Source organism: Oncorhynchus clarkii, chromosome 1 (genome assembly GCF_045791955.1).
Source record: "Oncorhynchus clarkii lewisi isolate Uvic-CL-2024 chromosome 1, UVic_Ocla_1.0, whole genome shotgun sequence".
NCBI lineage: Eukaryota > Metazoa > Chordata > Actinopteri > Salmoniformes > Salmonidae > Oncorhynchus > Oncorhynchus clarkii.
The window spans coordinates 62076836-62096856 of record NC_092147.1 but is presented as its reverse complement, the minus strand read 5'-3'; the positions used below and the strand labels follow the sequence as shown (position 1 = coordinate 62096856).

Below are 20021 nucleotides of genomic sequence, written 5' to 3'. Positions count from 1 at the left end.
CGCCTCCCTCTCCGCATCACTACCATCTTCCTCTGCCGGCTCGGGTGCTGAGCCCATGCAGCTGGGAGGTATCCGCATCTCGACTGAGGAGAGGGAACGGAGAATCACCAACCGCCTCTGTCTCTATTGCGGTTCCGCTGGTCATTTTGTCACTTCATGTCCAGTAAAAGGCCAGAGCTCGTCAGTAAGCGGAGGGCTACTGGTGAGCGCTACTACTCCTGTCTCTCCTTCAAGATCCTGCACTACCTTGTCGGTCCATCTACGCTGGACCGGTTCGTCAGCTTCCTGCAGTGCCTTAATAGACTCTGGGGCGGAGGGCTGTTTTATGGACGAGACCTGGGCTCGGGAACATGACATTCCTCTCAGACAGTTAAAGGAGCCCACGGCCTTGTTCGCCCTGGATGGTAGTCCTCTCCCCAGGATTCAGCGTGAGACGCTACCTTTAACCCTCACTGTTTCTGGTAATCATAGTGAAACCATTTCTTTTTTAATTTTTCGTTCACCTTTTACACCTGTTGTTTTGGGCCATCCCTGGCTAGTTTGTCATAATCCTTCCATTAATTGGTCTAGTAATTCTATCCTCTCCTGGAACGTCTCTTGTCATGTGAAATGTTTAATGTCTGCTATCCCTCCTGTTTCCTCTGTCTCTTCTTCACAGGAGGAGCCTGGTGATTTGACAGGGGTGCCGGAGGAATATCACGATCTGCGCACGGTGTTCAGTCGGTCCAGGGCCACCTCTCTTCCTCCACACCGGTCGTATGATTGTAGTATTGATCTCCTTCCGGGAACCACCCCCCCCCGGGGTAGACTATACTCTCTGTCGGCTCCCGAACGTAAGGCTCTCGAAGATTATTTGTCTGTAGCTCTTGACGCTGGTACCATAGTCCCCTCCTCCTCTCCCGCCGGAGCGGGGTTTTTTTTTGTCAAGAAGAAGGACGGGTCTCTGCGCCCCTGCATAGATTATCGAGGGCTGAATGACATAACAGTGAAGAATCGTTATCCGCTTCCTCTTATGTCTTCAGCCTTCGAGATCCTGCAGGGAGCCAGGTTTTTCACTAAGTTGGACCTTCGTAACGCTTACCATCTCGTGCGCATCAGGGAGGGGGACGAGTGGAAGACGGCGTTTAACACTCCGTTAGGGCACTTTGAATACCGGGTTCTTCCTTTCGGCCTCGCTAACGCTCCAGCTGTCTTTCAGGCATTAGTCAATGATGTCCTGAGAGACATGCTGAACATCTTCGTTTTCGTTTACCTTGACGATATCCTGATTTTTTCACCGTCACTCCAGATTCATGTTCAGCACGTTCGACGTGTCCTCCAGCGCCTTTTAGAGAATTGTCTTTTTGTGAAGGCTGAGAAGTGCACTTTTCATGCCTCCTCCGTCACATTTCTCGGTTCTGTTATTTCCGCTGAAGGCATTAAGATGGATCCCGCTAAGGTCCAAGCTGTCATTGATTGGCCCGTCCCTAAGTCACGCGTCGAGCTGCAGCGCTTTCTCGGCTTCGCGAACTTCTATCGTCGTTTCATCCGTAATTTCGGTCAGGTGGCAGCTCCTCTCACAGCCCTTACTTCTGTCAAGACGTGCTTTAAGTGGTCCGTTTCCGCCCAGGGAGCTTTTGATCTCCTCAAGAATCGTTTTACATCCGCTCCTATCCTTGTTACACCTGACGTCTCTAGACAGTTCGTTGTCGAGGTTGACGCGTCAGAGGTGGGAGTGGGAGCCATCCTTTCTCAGCGCTCCCTCTCTGACGACAAGGTCCACCCATGCGCGTATTTTTCTCATCGCCTGTCGCCGTCGGAACGTAACTATGATGTGGGTAACCGCGAACTGCTCGCCATCCGGTTAGCCCTAGGCGAATGGCGACAGTGGTTGGAGGGGGCGACCGTTCCTTTTGTCGTTTGGACTGACCATAGGAACCTTGAGTACATCCGTTCTGCCAAACGACTTAATGCGCGTCAGGCGCGTTGGGCGCTGTTTTTCGCTCGTTTCGAGTTCGTGATTTCTTATCGTCCGGGCTCTAAGAACACCAAGCCTGATGCTTTGTCTCGTCTCTTCAGTTCTTCAGTAGCCTCCACTGACCCCGAGGGGATTCTCCCTGAGGGGCGTGTTGTCGGGTTGACTGTCTGGGGAATTGAGAGGCAGGTAAAGCAAGCACTCACTCAGACTCCGTCGCCGCGCGCTTGTCCTAGGAACCTTCTTTTCGTTCCCGTTCCTACTCGTCTGGCCGTTCTTCAGTGGGCTCACTCTGCCAAGTTAGCCGGCCACCCTGGCGTTCGGGGTACGCTTGCTTCCATTCGCCAGCGTTTCTGGTGGCCCACCCGGGAGCATGACACGCGTCGTTTCGTGGCTGCTTGTTCGGTCTGCGCGCAGACTAAGTCCGGTAACTCTCCTCCTGCCGGCCGTCTCAGGCCGCTTCCTATTCCCTCTCGACCGTGGTCTCACATCGCCTTAGATTTTGTCACCGGACTGCCTTCGTCAGCGGGGAAGACTGTTATTCTTACGGTTGTCGATAGGTTCTCTAAGGCGGCTCATTTCATTCCCCTTGCTAAGCTTCCTTCTGCTAAAGAGACGGCACAAATCATCATCGAGAATGTTTTCAGAATTCATGGCCTTCCGTCAGACGTCGTTTCGGACAGAGGTCCGCAATTCACGTCTCAATTTTGGAGGGAGTTTTGCCGTTTGATTGGGGCTTCCGTCAGTCTCTCTTCCGGCTTTCACCCCCAGTCTAACGGTCAAGCAGAACGGGCCAATCAGACTATTGGTCGCATCTTACGCAGTCTTTCTTTTCGCAACCCTGCGTCTTGGTCAGAACAGCTCCCCTGGGCAGAATACGCCCACAACTCGCTTCCTTCGTCTGCGACCGGGCTATCTCCTTTTCAGAGTAGCCTCGGGTACCAGCCTCCGTTGTTCTCATCTCAGTTCGCCGAGTCCAGCGTCCCCTCCGCTCAGGCTTTTGTCCAACGTTGCGAGCGCACCTGGAAGAGGGTCAGGTCTGCACTTTGCCGTTATAGGGCGCAGACTGTGAGAGCTGCTAATAAGCGTAGAACTAAGAGCCCTAGGTATTGTCGCGGTCAGAGAGTTTGGCTCTCCACTCAGAACCTTCCCCTTAAGACGGCTTCTCGCAAGTTGACCCCGCGGTTCATTGGTCCATTCCGTATCTCTCAGGTCATTAATCCTGTCGCAGTGCGACTTCTTCTTCCGCGATATCTTCGTCGCGTCCACCCGGTCTTCCATGTCTCCTGTGTTAAGCCCGTTCTTCGCGCCCCCGCTCGTCTTCCCCCCCCCCCCCCCCCATCCTTGTCGAGGGCGCACCTATCTACAGGGTCCGTAAGATCTTGGACATGCGTCCTCGGGGCCGTGGTCATCAGTACCTAGTTGACTGGGAGGGGTACGGTCCTGAGGAGAGGAGTTGGGTTCCCTCTCGGGACGTGCTGGACCGTGCGCTGATTGATGATTTCCTCCGTGGCCGCCAGGTTTCCTCCTCGAGTGCGCCAGGAGGCGCTCGGTGAGTGGGGGGGTACTGTCATGTTGTCTTGTCTCTGTCCTTTCCCTTCACCCTGTCTCCCTCTGCTGGTCGTGTTAGGTTACCTTTTCTCCCCCGCTTTCCCCCAGCTGTCCCTTGTCTCCTCTAACTACCCATTCACCCCGTTCCCCACCTGTTCCCTTTTTTCCCTCTGATTAGGTCCCTATATCTCTCTCTGTTTCTGCTCCTGTCCTTGTCGGATTCTTGTTTGTTTGTGTCATTCATGCCTGAACCAGACTGTCGTCATGTTTGCTGTAACCTTGTCCTGTCCTGTCGGAATCTGCCGGTCCATCTGAGCCTACCTATGTTTGGTAATTAAAGAAGCTCTGTTTAAGTTGATGCGCTTTTGGGTCCTCATTCACGCACCGCAACACTAGAACGCATAGAACGCAAATATGACTTGGCCAAGCGTGGCAGAAACACCAGGGCAGTGCTCCAGCTCTCTAAATCATTGCCCACTTACGACCCTGACAGCTTAATTCAATTGATTTTATTAAGTGAAAGATTAGCCAGCTGAAGTAATTAAGTGTTCAGATGAAAGTGAAAAATTGGAGACAGGAGCAAACTCCAGGGGCCGCTGCTCACTCCTCTTCCCTCCCTCTAACCCCTCTCCTCAGTCTCCAAGGGGCAGTCTTGGGCATTCCACAAAACAACATGTTTGTCCGCCAGTAATTCATCCCCAGTCTGAGGCAGTATGTTGTTGGTTGTTGCGTCTCATTGCTGTACATTGTTTTGACTGGGACTTGTCTGGAAGGCCTGATGAATATGTACCCTTGTTCTCTAGCTTTTCTTTCTGCATGCTCAATTTGCGTTCTAGCATGACATGAAAGACGTAAGAACTCTCTAGAGGAAAATGCACACAAACACACACGCACACGCACACGCACACACGCACACACACACACACACACACACACACACACACACACACACACACACACACACACACACACACACACACACACACACACATATTTAACATCAACACATATTATCTAAACAGAGCAAAACATCATTAGTACTCAATGTCACAGAGAAGCTATCATGCCCATACAGTATGTGTTGTTTATTAGAGGGCACATGTTATTGGGAATACGCCATCAATAGTTGATTTCTCAATTTAATTTACTTAGCCAGGATGGTCCACTCAGTAACAATTGCCACCGTTTTCCAGGGAGTCCTGGGTTCCATAGAATCAATAAAAACATCTAAAATCACAGCATACACAGAAGCGCACACATCATACGCAGTAGCATACACACAAAGCCGCGCTCACACTGCAGCTATCCAGATTAGTGTACAGCTCTTTTGAAGGCGGACATGCTAGCTAGTTGTCGTGTGGATAAATCCAGCTTGTTCCAGAGTAATGGTCCAAAGTACTGCAGACTGTCTTGGAAAGCCATGTTTCTCCGCTGATTGTTGTGCCAGTAGGTGTGGGTCCTATTGGTCACAGGCTTTGGCTGCTGCTCAGGTGTTCCCCCCCACAGGATGGGTGGAGACTCCCACCTGAACAGGTCTGACCTATTCAGGCAGGTTGTGCCGTGTCGCCACTCGACTCAGTCGAGTGTCGTAACGGATCCTGACCGTCAGTGGCGGTTAGATTCCAGCTTTTTGCAGGTGTTCCCTCCGTGAATGCCCGGTCATGACACGAGCAGAGCAGCACTGTTGACGATACGCTGTAGCTGGTTAAGGCCTGTCTTATTGTACTGATGCATGGTGGGAAGCCATACCGTGGCACGGTAGTCCAGGTGAGTTGCTATCAGGGTGTGGCAGACTGTCAGGAGGTCTCTTGTCCTTTTTAGAGTGCTTTTTTAGAGTGCTATTACAATAGTAACAGTTACTACTACGGTCTGATATGATGAATATACAGATGGAGGGGTTGCGTTAATTGATCTTCACCATCTTATGTCAGCCAGAAGCAAGATTTGGACCTGAATTTCACATTTAACAGCAAACTCCTAGGAGCGATGCTCTACTCAAGAACGATCAAGTCTGGCAGATGTCATTTCTTTAATTAGTTTGAACAGTTTTAATTATGTAATACCCAAGATGTTACCCAGAGCTATCTCATCACGGTGAGTAAAAGTTGGAGAAATACAAGCTCGTGTCTGTGTATGTCTCGTGTTGCCATCACTTGTTTTCCCCAAAATGGAGACCAGTCCAATTGGTGTGTATTTATTACTTATATTGAGTTTGCAGACATCTTCTATTTAACCTATTTTACGTGCCCTATTCAAATTTTGCATGATTTACCTTGGTTTGCTATGTTTCTCTTCATTCTTAGTTGATTTATTGTAGACTCCTCTACTTTGGCTGGTCTCCTCGGAGACTGAGTGGGCCCGAGTCTGCCACACCTGTGCCTGATTGACATAACGAGCTGCCGCATTACTGAAGAGGGAGCCTGCAGCTCCAGTTCAGGGCCTGCTGCTAGAGGGATAATACCATCACCACTAATGCGTGCTATCACTGCCAGTCACCAATACTTCTGTTCAGAATGGCTCTCTAGTGCATGTTCGGGTGCCATAGACGGGACTTTGTGTGAAATCCCCTGATACATTTCTTTAATTAAAAACAGTTAACTTCCTAAAGCCTTGTCTGTGCGGTGGCCTGGAATCTGGAAACCTGGGGTGTAATCAGTAGTCCAAATTTATGTAGGTCCCTCCCTCTTCTGTTTGCCTCTGTTTAAGAGCCGTTTTGCAACAGAATCTGCATACTCGTTGCGTTCATGTTTGTGTGGAGGTGGGGCTGTGGGCATTAGCTGTGCATTTGTCTGTGTGTCTAGGTCCATGCAAACATGTATGTCTGCATGCATGGAAGATGCAGGCACACATTTTCTTTCCTTGCCCTGCTCTGGAAGAAACTTTACAAGTTGGATATTTATCAGAGCCCACAGCACTGCTCTCACTTCACAGTATAGTGTGTAAAACCTTATGGTGCCTCAAGCCTTTGGCTGCAGTGCAAGATCCCATCACAGGGCTAGCTGTACACAGAGCTGTACACAGGGCTAGCTGTACACAGAGCTGTACACAGGGCTAGCTGTACAGAGAGCAGAACGGCTGTTCATTCACGTTATCCTTGTTCACATAAACCAGATGTTTAATTTGTGGACTAGATTACTTGTACTAACTCACAGCACATTTTTCAAGGAGAGGAAATGGTGTTAGTTCTGGTCTGGATGCCACGAGCATTCAACTGTTTTAATACTGTTCAGCTGATGGCCTGTCTTTCCACCTTCAATGTTGAACTCTTCTTCTAGTTCAATAGATGTCTGTTTCAATACTCCAAAGCCTTACCTTTCCCACGGCCTATATAACAATCGTCTCAAAGGAGGGGGTGATGTGTTACACTAGGCGGTGATGGATCCAAACCCTCTCAGTTCAACCTGAACTTGGGGGTCGAAGTAATGAAGTAAATGTACATTTGTGTCCCGCTGCTTAGACATGTGACGTTTTGTAGGATATGTTTTAATTTGTGGATGTTTATCATCCATTTTGCATAGTATGTCCAATTTGTCTGATACGTTACGAATTCCAATTCATACAATATGTTGGAATGTCTTGCTTTCTCTACCATCTCTCCTAATACCGCTCAATCTCACTCATCACGTTGTATCATGACAGACGGTACCATTCCTGTTTACGTACTCTGTCCACGAGAGGTTAGGGGAAGGATTAGCTAACTTATGTAGTTGCATACTAGTGCTAAAATATAAGCAACCTTCGGGTCGCTAGACGCTTGCATTATATACCCACTCGACCTACTCGGCCAGTCTTCCTCCTTTTTGCTTCTGCCTTGAGTAACGTGTCTTATGTAACTATACCAAACGTCAAATGTCATACTAATTTGACAGACCCAAATGTAAGTTTTAGTTGGAGCGGCCAGGCTGCTCAGTTACAGTATGCATCATCTTTGGCTTGTCCACACTGGGGACTTTGACACCTCAGAACTGCTTGTCTGCTGGTTGTCACAATCCCCTCAGGGCGGATGACTGTCTGCATGCTTGATCAACCTCATGCCACTGTTGTATAACAGTACTGTCCAGATGGCCCAGGTCAACCCGACTGGCCACATGCATGCATTCCCATGTATTACCCTGTGTCTATTAGAGGTCAAACGATTATGATTCTTCAACGCCGATAACAATATCGATTATTGGAGGACCAAAGAAAGCCGGTACCGATTTAATCGCCCGATTTTAATATATTTGTAATAATGACAATTACACCAATACTGAATGAACAACCCTTTTTATTTTAAATTAAAATAATACATAAATGAAATCTATTTAGTCTCAAATAAATAATGAAACATATTCAATTTGGTTTAAATAATGCAATAACAGTGTTGGAGAAGAAAGTAAAAGTGCATTATGTGCCATGCAAAAAAGCTAACGCTTAAGGTCCTTGCTCAGAACATGAGAACATATGGTGGTTAAATATTCCCAGTTAATAAGTTTTAGGTTGTAGTTATTGTAGGAATTATGACGCGTCGACTATTTCTCTCTATACCATTTGTATTTCATACACCTTTGACTATTGGATGTTCTTATAGGCACTTTAGTATTGCCAGCCTAATCTCGGGAGTTGATAGGCTTGGAGTCATAAACAGCGCTGTGCTTCAAGCACTGCAAAGAGCTGCTCGCAAACGCAGTTAAGTGCTGTTTGAATGAATGCTTACGAGCCTGCTGCTGCCTACCACCGCTCTGTCAGACTGCTCTATCAAATATCAAATCATGTACTTAATTATAATAAACACACAGAAATACGAGCATTTGGTCATTAATATGGTCAAATCCGGGAACTATCATTTTGAAAACAAAACATTTCTTCTTTCAGTGAAATACGGAACCATTACGTATTTTGTTGAACGGGTGGCAACCCTAAGTCTAAATATTGCTGTAACATTGCACAACCTTCAATGTTATGTTATAATTCTGGCAAATGAATTACGGTCTTTGTTAGGAAGAAACACAGTTCGCAACGAGCCAGGCGGCCCAAACTGTTGCATATACCCTGACTCTGCTTGCACTGAACGAAAGAGAAGTGACACAATTTCCCTAGTTAATATTGCCTGCTAACATGCATAACATTTAACTAAATATGCAGGTTTAAAAATATATACTTCTGTGTATTGATTTCAAGAAAGGCATTGTTATTTATGGTTAGGTACATTTGTGCAACGAATGTGCTTTTTTTTGCGAATGCGCTTTTGTTAAATCATCACCTGTTTGGCGAAGTTGAAGTAGGCTGTGATGCGGTGAAAAATTAACAGGCGCCGCATGAACTATATGCAACGCAGGACAAGCTAGTTAACCTAGTAATACCATCAACCATGTTTAGTTATCTAGTGATTACGTGAAGATTGATTGTTTTTTATAAGATAAGTTTAATGCTAGCTAGCAACTTACCTTGACTTCTTGCAGCCACAGGTCCTTTTGATGCTGCACTCGCGTAACAAGTGGTCAGCCTGCCATGCAGTTCACTCGTGGATTGCAATGTAATTGGCCATAATCGGCATCCAAAAAGGCAGATTCCCGATTGTTATGAAAACTTGAAATCGGCCATGCCGATTAATCGGTCAACCTCTAGTGTCTATGCATAACCACAGAAACAGAACAATTTCCCTTTTTCACATCATGCTTGGATGTGGTGTATATGGGTGATTCTACAGAAGTGGTGTAAATTCCTGTCCAAAATCGAAAAAATCTCAATTTAGGACATGTAATTACATCATGATTCAAGGCAATAATACATATATTGTTAAATGAATATTGTACAAAGGCATTGACTCCTAAACGTCATGTTTGAAAATAAAGCAATTAATGATTAAAACGTGTTTTTTAAACATTATTTCGCTAGAACATGTTAAATTACATTACAGATACTGATCTAATTATTCAGGTTTAAAAAATATATATATTTCAACAAAAAATACATTTCCCTCCTTCTGATGTCCTGAAAACGGTTCACATTAAGGCTGTAGAACGAGCGTGCCTCAAACTACACCCTTACAAATATCACCAGGTGATGGGATTGCGCCCATCTCCAGCATGGCCACACAACGAGTAGTCTGTCTGCAAACATTTTGATGAAAATGAGTGAGCAAGTTGGTAAATATGAATGTATTTTTAAGAAGTGTCACTACCGAACATCTAATATTTGAAGAAATGTGTAAAGTATAGTTTTGGGACTAAAATATATTTCCTAGGATGTATCTGTCCAAATGAAAGCTAGCCAGTCATATGCTAGCTATGGGATTCATTAGTCCATAATAAGTCTAAATTGTGCAAACCGAAACAGTCACAACCAAAACAATTTACACCATAGAGATATATAGTAGTCTCAACTTTGTATCTGTGCCATTATGGCGTCTGTGACCGCACAGGCAGCGCCATTGAGGCTATCTCTATTTTAAAGTTGCAAGTGCCATGGTCTATCAGCTGAGCTACAGAAATTAGACTGTGTGGGTAGTGGACGAGTGCACACTTCAGGGAAAAGCGTAGAGTACTAGTAACCGGAACGTTGCAAGTTCAAACCCCCGAGCTGACAAGGTCGTTCTGCCCCTGAACAGGCAGTTAACCCACTGTTCCTAGGCCGTCATTGAAAATAAGAATTTGTTCTTAACTGACTTGCCTAGTTAAATAAAGGTAAAATAAATAAAAAGGGGGCTCCAAGAGCCTAAACATTTACATATATTTGGCCCAAACATAGAAGTGTTCTGTACTGTGTTGTATTGAACAGAAATACCTAGTCAGTTTCACAATTCAGTGCAATATTTAAAATATGTGTGAGACGTAGATATGTCTAGGTGTGTCTATGTAACATACTGTATGTTGTAAGAGATGGGTGCTGAAAGTTTGGTAAAAATAGGATATAAATGTAAAAGAAATTCCACCACTTCTGTAGAATCACCCATACACACTGAGTGTAAAAAATATTAAGAACACCTGTTATTTCCATGACATAGACTGACCAGGTGAAAGCTAAGATCCCTTAATGATGTCACTTGTTAAATCCACTTCAATCAGTGTAGATGAAGGGTAGGAGACAGGTTAAAGAAGTATGTTTAAGCCTTTAGACATTTGAGACATGTATTGTGTATGTGTGCCATTCAGAGGGTGAGTGGGCAAGACAAAATATTTGTAAGTGCCTTTGTTGAACGGGTTACCAGGTGCACTGGTTGAAGTGTGTCAAGAACTGCAATGCTGCTGGGGTTTTCCACACTCCAACAGTTTCCCGTGTGTACCACGAATGGTCCACCACCCAAACATCCAGCCAACATGACACAACTGTGGGAGGCAATAGGAGTCAACATAGGCCAGAATCCCTGTGGAATGCTTTTGACACCTTGTGTTGTCCATGCCCCAGTGAATTGAGGATGCAACTCTATATTAGAAAGGTGTTCCTAATGTTTGGTAGACTCATTGTATGACTGGTTATGATATCAGGTGGGTCACCTTAGTCTGCCTCAGTGTTATCAGATGACAGCAGCTGCCATTGTGGAGCGCACGCCTGCCAAATAAGGGCTCATTTGTATACTGTGGATGAATCTCCCAAAGGGAAGCAGAGCAGCTGAGCAGCCGTAATCCGGTTGTCATTAGTTACGACATCAACAAAGTCAAAATATGGCTATATTGTAAGAATTAATTCAAACAAAAACATGTATTTATTTATTTATTTAAGGTTAGGGTTAGACATAAGGTTAGCAGGGTGGTTAGGGTTAGGTCTAAAATCAGATTTTTAGAAAATAAATTGTAGAAATAGGCGTTTAGCCATAATTATGGTTTTGTGGCTGTGGTAACTTGTGACGACCCCATATTCCCTGAGGAAATATCTTGTGAATATGAGACTGCGTTTTTCTGCTATGGGGGTGCCAGCTATGCTAAAATATGAATTACCCAGATAGTATAATGCTATAGCCATTGTGCGGATGTGTGTGTTCCCCATTAATTATCTGGCTAACCTCGTAAAAAGTGTTGCCCCAATATCTCAACACCACAGAGTGCTGAACAGTCAGCAAATGAATAGTTTTGTTTCAAAACGCCGTATATACACATTTTTCACATTTGTGTTTTTTCATCTGAAATCATTGCTTCTGGGGACCTTCATGTGTGTGTAAAATTTTCAGATTGTTAATTCATAGATTCTCGATGTGTATTAAAAAAGTGTTTTGTTACAAAAAGCTATATCAATTGTCTAGCTGGAATAGAATGCTCGTATCCAGACTGTGATATGTGCTTGTCTCACCTAGCAATTCTAATCCTAAAATGAATGCACTCTGAATAAGAGTTTCTGTTAAATGACTAAAATGTCAAATGTAAATATTTTACATACAGATCTCATATTACTTTATTGATAAAAAAATAAATAAATACATGTCACGTGTACAATTCCTTATAAATTTTTTTTAGTTATTTGTCACATTTGTCTTTGTAAAACCTAGCAGCACTGCTTATTTCTCTGAGAGTGAGGCGGATATATAACGTTTTGCAACAAAACTTTGATTTGTCTCTCTGAAATGAAACCATTAGTGATAGATTTCAAACAAATACATTACACAAATACACTATCATTGAACAATCTCATCCTATTAAAAAAAAACATCTATTTCATAAGTTCTTCAAACAATAAAAGCTAATTTACCAACATTTCTGAAAATGGATATATAGCGTTTTGGAAAGAAACCCTTCGAATCTAATAGTCTTTACCCCTGCCCAGCCAGGGTAGACCTCTACATCACTGCTGAGCAGCCGCAGGGCGCTGCCAACATAATAGCAATCTCATTCCCTGCCACCCGCCCTGCCACCTCCATCTCGGCAGGCACCCAAACAGGCTCGACTTCAACCCGCTAGAACAGGCATGGGATTTTGCTCAAATGGACTTTGTAATGATGTTGGCAATCATGTTCTGCAAATGGCATTGTACATCTACAATGTATGCCAGGCAGATCGGTGACCACCTCAATGGATTGGGCAACAATGCACCACTGGTTAGATATGGGGGACGAATCATGGCACGCTTTATCTTATCAGCTGGTGGCTGATATATGAGAGAGCTTCACCCCAAGCTGGGTAGTGGCACCGTGAGACTAGAATAAGATTAACGAACCCACACAACCAGGCTCAAAACTTCCTCAGAGCAATGACCCATATTTTTAAAAGGCAGTGTTCTAAAGGACAATTAGACAATTACTGGGGGGGGGGGGGTCCAAAATAGGGGAGGGTTGTGTACTGTTGTTTTTTCTTCTTTGGGAAGGCTTGTGTGTGTTTTGTTGGGCACAGGGGAGGGTAGTGTGTTTTCTCCCTGGTTTACATTCACAGTTTTTCAGGTTTTACTAAATCATTTCTTCCATCCTGGTCAAAATTTCCTAATCTGCTTGCATGCGTCTCCACCTTTCACGCTTTTCAGTGCGCTTACCATACCACTAGTCAATATAGTCCATCAGTCTGTCTATCCTGCCCTCTAGCCACCATTCATAGTTGCAATAGTGGTAGGTGGATTGTTTGTCCCGCGGCTATGTACCACACATGAAATAATTAAAAGCTGAACCAAAATGTCCCTATCTAAATCCACAAGAACAAAGAGGAATAGCTGATAGGCGGCAAAGAGGCAGGTGCATCATTGCGCATGGATCTCCGATCTAAGTGAGAATATTTGTAATTTAACTTTTTCAAATGTATTACCTTATGTGCGGCATAAACACGACCAGTCACAATGTTTTAATCTCATTAGGCTACTTCAAAAGTCTCCTGTATGCCACATGCACCTGTGTGCTATCTGCACACGTTCGTCCACTCTGCTGTAATATAATTCCAGCATCCAAACAGTGCACTTGCCACTTAATGAACGTAAAGTGACATTTGTTACAAAACACCAAAATGTTTAATGACATTCGGAGACTGTCAAGCCAGGCCTTCCATACTGGGGGGGGGGGGGGGGGGGGTTCTGTTTGTCGAGATTGACATAGCCCTCGTCTATTTGATTCTGGTGTTGAAAACGCAAACCATGATGTTGAAGTGCCCAAAGTCAGTAATTTGGTATGCAGTTATGCTTTGCTTTAGGCTGTGTGGTGCATTGGCACAGAAAACTGTTGGTGATGGAGAGAGTGGGAGAAAGAGAGAGATCCTCAATCAGATGTTCAGAATATCAGTGCATAAGTCACCAGTGCAGGTGTGATTTTGCCCTTGGTAATACTTGAGTGACACTTGCAATTCATGTCACGAGGAGTGCAAAAATATGTGTAGGACAGGCTTTGCAGCAAACGTCCCCATGACTCATGTCACGAATTGCTTTGATGCAGAGGCACCGTGGAGCGAACAGTAGCGTTGGTGCGTGGGTAAAATCACTGGGGAAGCCAAGCCAGAAAAAATAACACATTACAATCTGTGTTGTGATAATTGAGTTGTTTGCTCTATACCCTGTTAGTTCATATAGTTTTCCTCTGTGATCTATAGGCCGAGACAATAAGACGACACAGTGGCAGAATAAATTCAACCACACATTTGTTTCATCACAAAACCCGGAGAGCCACATCTGTCCGGTGAAGTCCACAAAGCAAATTGTATGTAGCAAACAGTTACATGACCTTCAACATGGTCCAGCAAGTTCATGTTTACGACATTTTCGGACTACTAAACAACAATTGATTTAGAACCCCGGTGTTAACGCAAGTCGCAAATAAAACACGAGCTAGCACCACTATTCCAGGACCATTTCAACTTCAACATTATCAAATCACCTATGCTTAGTCCAGTGACAACTAAGATTCCAAAAACAAATCAGTCCAATCAATGTAAGCTAAATATGATGTGGCTGTCCATGGTACTGATTTCTCTCTCTGTGTGTGTGTGTGTGTGCGTGTGTGTGCCTGCGTGCATGCATAAGGAGAAAAAAACATGTTGACTCACCCTACTTGGAGAGAAACAATGCCCTCCTCCTCTCTTTCATTTTGCAAAAACAGTCTGTGACTTTCATACAGTCCTAGGCTACCTGGCTAAAATGCTTGCTTGCTAGCCTAACTTCCTTTCATGGGTAAAGATGCGCCAGGCCAGCTAGTTAACATTAGCCTATTACATCTAGCTACATATTGAACTTTCATCCTCCTCAGACCAGGGGCACAATGTATGAATTTATGGTTGGATCAGAATAACCATTGGCCAGTACGGAGAATGAAGAATTAAGTCCAAATCCCTATCTTCATACATGGCTTATTTGGGAAAGGGGCAATTTGTGCTAGCTAGCCACCAGGACAAAAACACGAGATGCAATAGTTCAAGTTTTTTCTGTAAATTACCTATTGCCTTTGATGTGATTGGTGTGAAGCCAAATCCAAACTTGCTTCCCTTGACACTTTTTTTTGTGTGTACCAGGACCATTCACAGTTGAGTTCACTCAACAGCTGTTTGGCTGTTGTTTTATATGTACATATGTTTATGAAGGTAGGCCAATCGCTTGTGTTCAATGCACAACAATGTCATACTATTCTTGACCAGACAGCATCAGCTAGATGGGCTACACATACAGAGACAGAGGGCCGTCGTTTCGCTCGCTCGATAGCTTTCTCCTGTGAGATACAATTCAGCCTCTTGAGAATTGAAGGAAAAGTATGAAACACAGAGAGACGAAAGATACATTATAAAAAATAAAATAAAATCTTGCAATTTCTGGGGGGGAAGCTTCCCTTTGCAACCATGAATACACGCCACTGCGGAGCGAATCTTGTATGTAGGGCAGCGCAGGCAACGCCTCTTCAAAACAAATTGTATATAGGCTGTGGTGTAGTGCATAGTGTAGCCCTTGCTGGGAGGACTTGAGAACTGCAGTTCATGATCGCAATGTCAGTTGTTTCTGTGGAGGTGCGGCAGTTGTTGCCATGACAGCATGTAGTTGGCAAACTCCCCTGTTGCCATCAATTATTAGCAATGTGCTACACATTCAAACGCATTGCTCTGGTCGTTTTTCAGCTGTCTTTCGCCTGTTTTGGAATTAAAAGAACCGCAGTGACAGTGAACGTTTTGTGGAACGCCGCATCGCGTTGCAACTTGCTGTTAGAACGGGGAACATTTTGAAAAAGTAGCCGGCGCTCTCCGTGTTCGGAAAACCTATTCATGTAACGTTAATCTTTCATTCACGTAATCTTTCCTGACCTGATACACTGTTACCAGGACAGTAAGCGAAAGGGGAAAAGCTTTACAGTAGGTTTAAGGCTATGGGAGTGACACTGCACTCACCCAATTCTACAAACATCCACAGTCTTGATTAAAACGAAATACAATGGGGACGTCTGGAACTGATGCAGTCGCATTCTCAGGGGATGAGGAAGAAGAGGAGGAATACTATGAAGTTGAGCATCTGCCTCCACTCCTTGAAGATGAGGTGAGAGTAAACATTTATGTTTAGCCTACATTATTATCATCGTAATTATTATTGTTCTCTCAATGGCATGTGTTATGTCAATATTGTGGACTGAGGTCCCCAGGGGACTGACTTTATTGGCTGTGACATATGCACTTGTGTTATTCACTTGTGCACCTGGAACCAAAAAGGGTTCTACTATTGGGACAGCCGAAGAACCCATTTGGTACCTTTTTTTTTAAAGGGTGTATAGGCTAACCTATGCTCTTGACCAAGTGATTGAATGATTGAAGAAGACATGCTGTTTTCTAAGGTCTAATTTAATCAACAACATGCTCCCTCTCTCTCTCTCTCTCTCTCTCTCTCTCTCTCTCTCTCTCTCTCTCTCTCTCTCTCTCTCTCTCTCAGGACAACAAGATGAGATTAATGTGTCTGTGGCCCTTCCTTATAACTCTCATGGTGATCAGGGACCATATTAATTGTACTCTGGGCTGTACAGTAATATCCATGACTAGCTTACTGTACAGATGTATTGACCCCTGCTGTGTCCTCTCCTGGCTTTATGTGGATAATACGGGCATTCATTAAAACACTACCCCATACACTTAGTTTGAGTGTTTTAAAGTTCCAATGTTAAACAATGTACAGTGGGCAATATGATTCAGTGCAGAACAGTTATTCACAGTTATTCACTCCAGACGTGTTGAGCTGCAGGTGCCTTTGCAAGTATGGAGACTCCAGAGACACTGCAGGGTAATCTTGAGTGGAGGGCGGTATGTGCGAGGTCAGCCTGACAGATGCATTCAGCTGTAGCCTACACACAAGGGGAACAAGTGTAAACTTAATCACATTTTACCTTTGAATACTAAGGGGTTCATTAAACCACTAACAGCTCACCATGATTTCCCTCAATGACTTAGTCACCCACTTAGTAGCCCACGCAGAAAAAAAAGTCAGTCGCTACCTCACTCTTCTTTTCGTTCCTCGATCTTATTCGATGTCCTTCTCTAAACCTTTGAAGTGTTCCACCAGTGTATAGTTGGTCTTATTAGAGCTCATGGAGTGAAGAGGGAAAGTTATGTAGGCCGGCATATTTAACTTGCGGAGGGAGAGGGAGAGACTCAATGTTTCTCTGCACTGTTCTCAAGGGCAACAGTCTATTTATAGGCTTACTGTATGCTGCTGCTTAGTGACATCTTTCTGCCCTATTATTGTGCCATATTCTACAGAATTATGGGTGTGCTTTATTCACCTTCTGCAACAAAAAAATATATATTTTGTAACAAACAATAATCTCTTAGATCTCTCTCAGATCAACTGAAGAAGGATATTGTGTATTCACTCCAGTTCCATTTTTTTTAATTTTAAATGTATGACAAAGACACAAAACCAGGGCCTGCAAAGTATCTGAGTAGGAGTGCTGATCTAGGATCAGGTTCCCCCTTGTCCATGTAATCTCATGCATTATGGTCTAAAAGACTCGACTGATCCTAGATCAGCACTCCGTCTCTGAAATGCTTTGTGTATAAAGACCCAGATGTTTTACAGAGAAAATAGTCATGGAACGTTAGTGAGGACGGGACGTCCTAGTGATGAAGCTCATCATTCAACTTGACTCCCATTATGAAACAAATGACAACGACTGAAATGCCCATGTCCCATGAGACTAGGCTTTTGTGAAAAGACCGTGGTCTGTTACACTGTTCAGTCACATGCATAGAATGGAAATGCAGAGTATTGGACACCATGTCACAATGGAGCCGCTCTATCGCGGTACTAGCAAAGACTTCCTTTTGTGCTCGTGTGCCAAGCCAACAAAACATCCCGTCTTCTTCACATGATGAAAATGTCGAACATGCCATGAGATGTTTTCTATTTATGGATGCAATTAGGCTTCTTCATAACACCAATAAGTGCCCACTTGGCTTTCCACTGTTTGCAGCATGACATGCAAGGATGTAGGTGTAAGTGTGTTTATTGCTGCAGGACACTTACTGTATTACTCCTGTGTGTGTTCGTGTGTGTATGTCTGCGTGTGAGCACATGCATGCTTGCGTCGATGCCTGCCTGTGTGTGTCCCCACAGGAGAACGTGTCCCTGGCGGATATCCTGTCGTTGCGGGACATCTGTCTGACGGAGCAAGAGGTATGGGCGGTGTGTGTGGAGTGTGTCCTGGCCTTGCAGAGTATCGCCTCATCATCCCTGTTCCACACCCTGTGCATCACGCCCGACACCCTGGCCTTTAACGCCCATGGCAATGTGTGCTTCATGGAGCAGCTCAGTGGTGAGTCAACACAGCTCAACACAACCCGGCACAGCTCAACACGGCCCTCTCTACATCACAGTCGATGCGGTCTCCCTGTCTATTCAGGGTCCCATTCTTTAGGGCACATACAAACGTTTAAAATGTTTTGCAACGGGAAACTAAAATGAGTGTGTCCTATTGGACAAGTCCAGGCAGTCCCTCCCTGTTTCAGTTAATGTTCTACCATTTGGTGCCTAATGAACATCACCCAGGTCTATTAGTTATTCAGGGGATTATCTGGTGTTTCGTCTCATACAGTACATCTGTTAGTCAGTGCTGTCTGCTATTGTAAAAGGCTGAGGCAGCACTCTCTCCACTGATCGATCAATCTGATCTGATCTACCATGGTATCCTGAGGTCATAGATCAATATGTCCTTCCTATGGGAAGTCAAAGGGTCATGAAGATCAGGGCCCGTATTCAAGTCCCCCCTTCTATTCATTATGATTTGAACGTTCAAACTGATCCTAGATCAGTACTCATACTCTGAGACGCTTTATGAATGGGTCCCTAGACTCTCCTCCCCATGAAAAGTTTGTTTCCAAACCCCATCATATTCTCTTTTGGTCAGCAGTATCTGTCTCAAACGAAAATTACACCTTTACCCAAAATGATTGAAATGTAAAATGGCTGCATTTGCAAAAGAGGGCTGTTTCTTAATTAAAAAATGCTGAGCCTTTGTGCGATTACATCTGTGTGATGTGATTTTGCAGTCGTCTGCAGTGCCTGGTCTCATTTGGATGGAGAGTGTTGGTGAAACTGAGTCACATCTTTCATGTTCAGGATACTCTGCCGCTTTCTCACTATGGCTTGTCCCTCAGACATTGTGATAAATCCTCTCTGCCAACAGACTAGCTTCTTCTCCTCTCAACAAACCTCAATCATCTGTCTTTTACCAAACAGGGCTACGTCACCACCTGTCACACTCACCTGTGCTGTCCCTTCCACACAAACGTACACAGGCAGGCAAGCAGGCACACAAACACACACGTATGGATGGATGCACAGACATACATGCGCACCGGATTCTCTCTCTCTCACACACACACACACACAAACCCATGCACACGTATAACCATTCTGGGATAGCCTCCCATTTTTCCCCATGGCAACATCAGTAATTGATAAGCATTGATGAGCTCAACAGTGTCCACATTGCCAAGGGGAGTGTTGCCACGGTAACAGACATTCTGGCGGTCAGCTGCCTATCGGTGCCTTTGACTCACCCTGGATTCACATTAGAATCTATTGCTGATCAGTAATTGGGTTGATTTGCTTTAACCACAATGGAACCCCAACCAGCACTCATATGCCAATACTACTTTTCTTCCCTGCATTAGGTTTAATTGAGCTTAGGAGCTTTTTCTTGAATACTGATGCATGTGTGAGATCATCACGTGTCCCCTCAGGATTGAGCCTACAGAGTTACATTATGTGGCCAGTTAATGACCAGCATGCAGCAGTGTTATAACTCATGGGGCAGTATCCATTCAATTCATTGGTAGAAAATGGCGTTATACTTTTATGACACATCGACCACATTGTAATACATATTCATATAAGCTCTCTCCAGTCCCATCTGGGAGAATATGGGAGCCTTAATCTAGATAGTTTTTCTCAATCATAGTGTTAGGGAGCACATTCCTTCACTCACTGAGTTCACTGCAGTCTCCTTCCTATGTGTTTGCCCCTCCTGTCATATCTTAGAGCCAGCTTACCTATGATCTCTACCCAATAGTGCTCACGTCTCCTTGGCCCGTTTGTTCTGACCCTCTGGAGTGTCTGGCCTCCTCCTAGCTGGGAGCCCGTCATAACTCTAGGAGTCAGAGACAGCCCCAAA

General features: G+C 44.6%; 1 protein-coding gene across 1 annotated transcript in view; it reads left to right on the top strand.

The window, feature by feature from the left end:
- The first annotated feature begins 15417 nt into the window (after positions 1 to 15417).
- Positions 15418 to 20021, top strand: part of LOC139416790 (kinase non-catalytic C-lobe domain-containing protein 1-like) — a 47555-nt gene continuing 42951 nt past the window's right edge. Inside the window, exons 1-2 of the mRNA XM_071165861.1 lie at positions 15418 to 15898; positions 17963 to 18161. Of these exons, the coding sequence (XP_071021962.1) occupies positions 15797 to 15898; positions 17963 to 18161 (301 nt within the window). The 5' untranslated portion in view covers positions 15418 to 15796. The remainder of the gene's footprint in view (positions 15899 to 17962; positions 18162 to 20021) is intronic.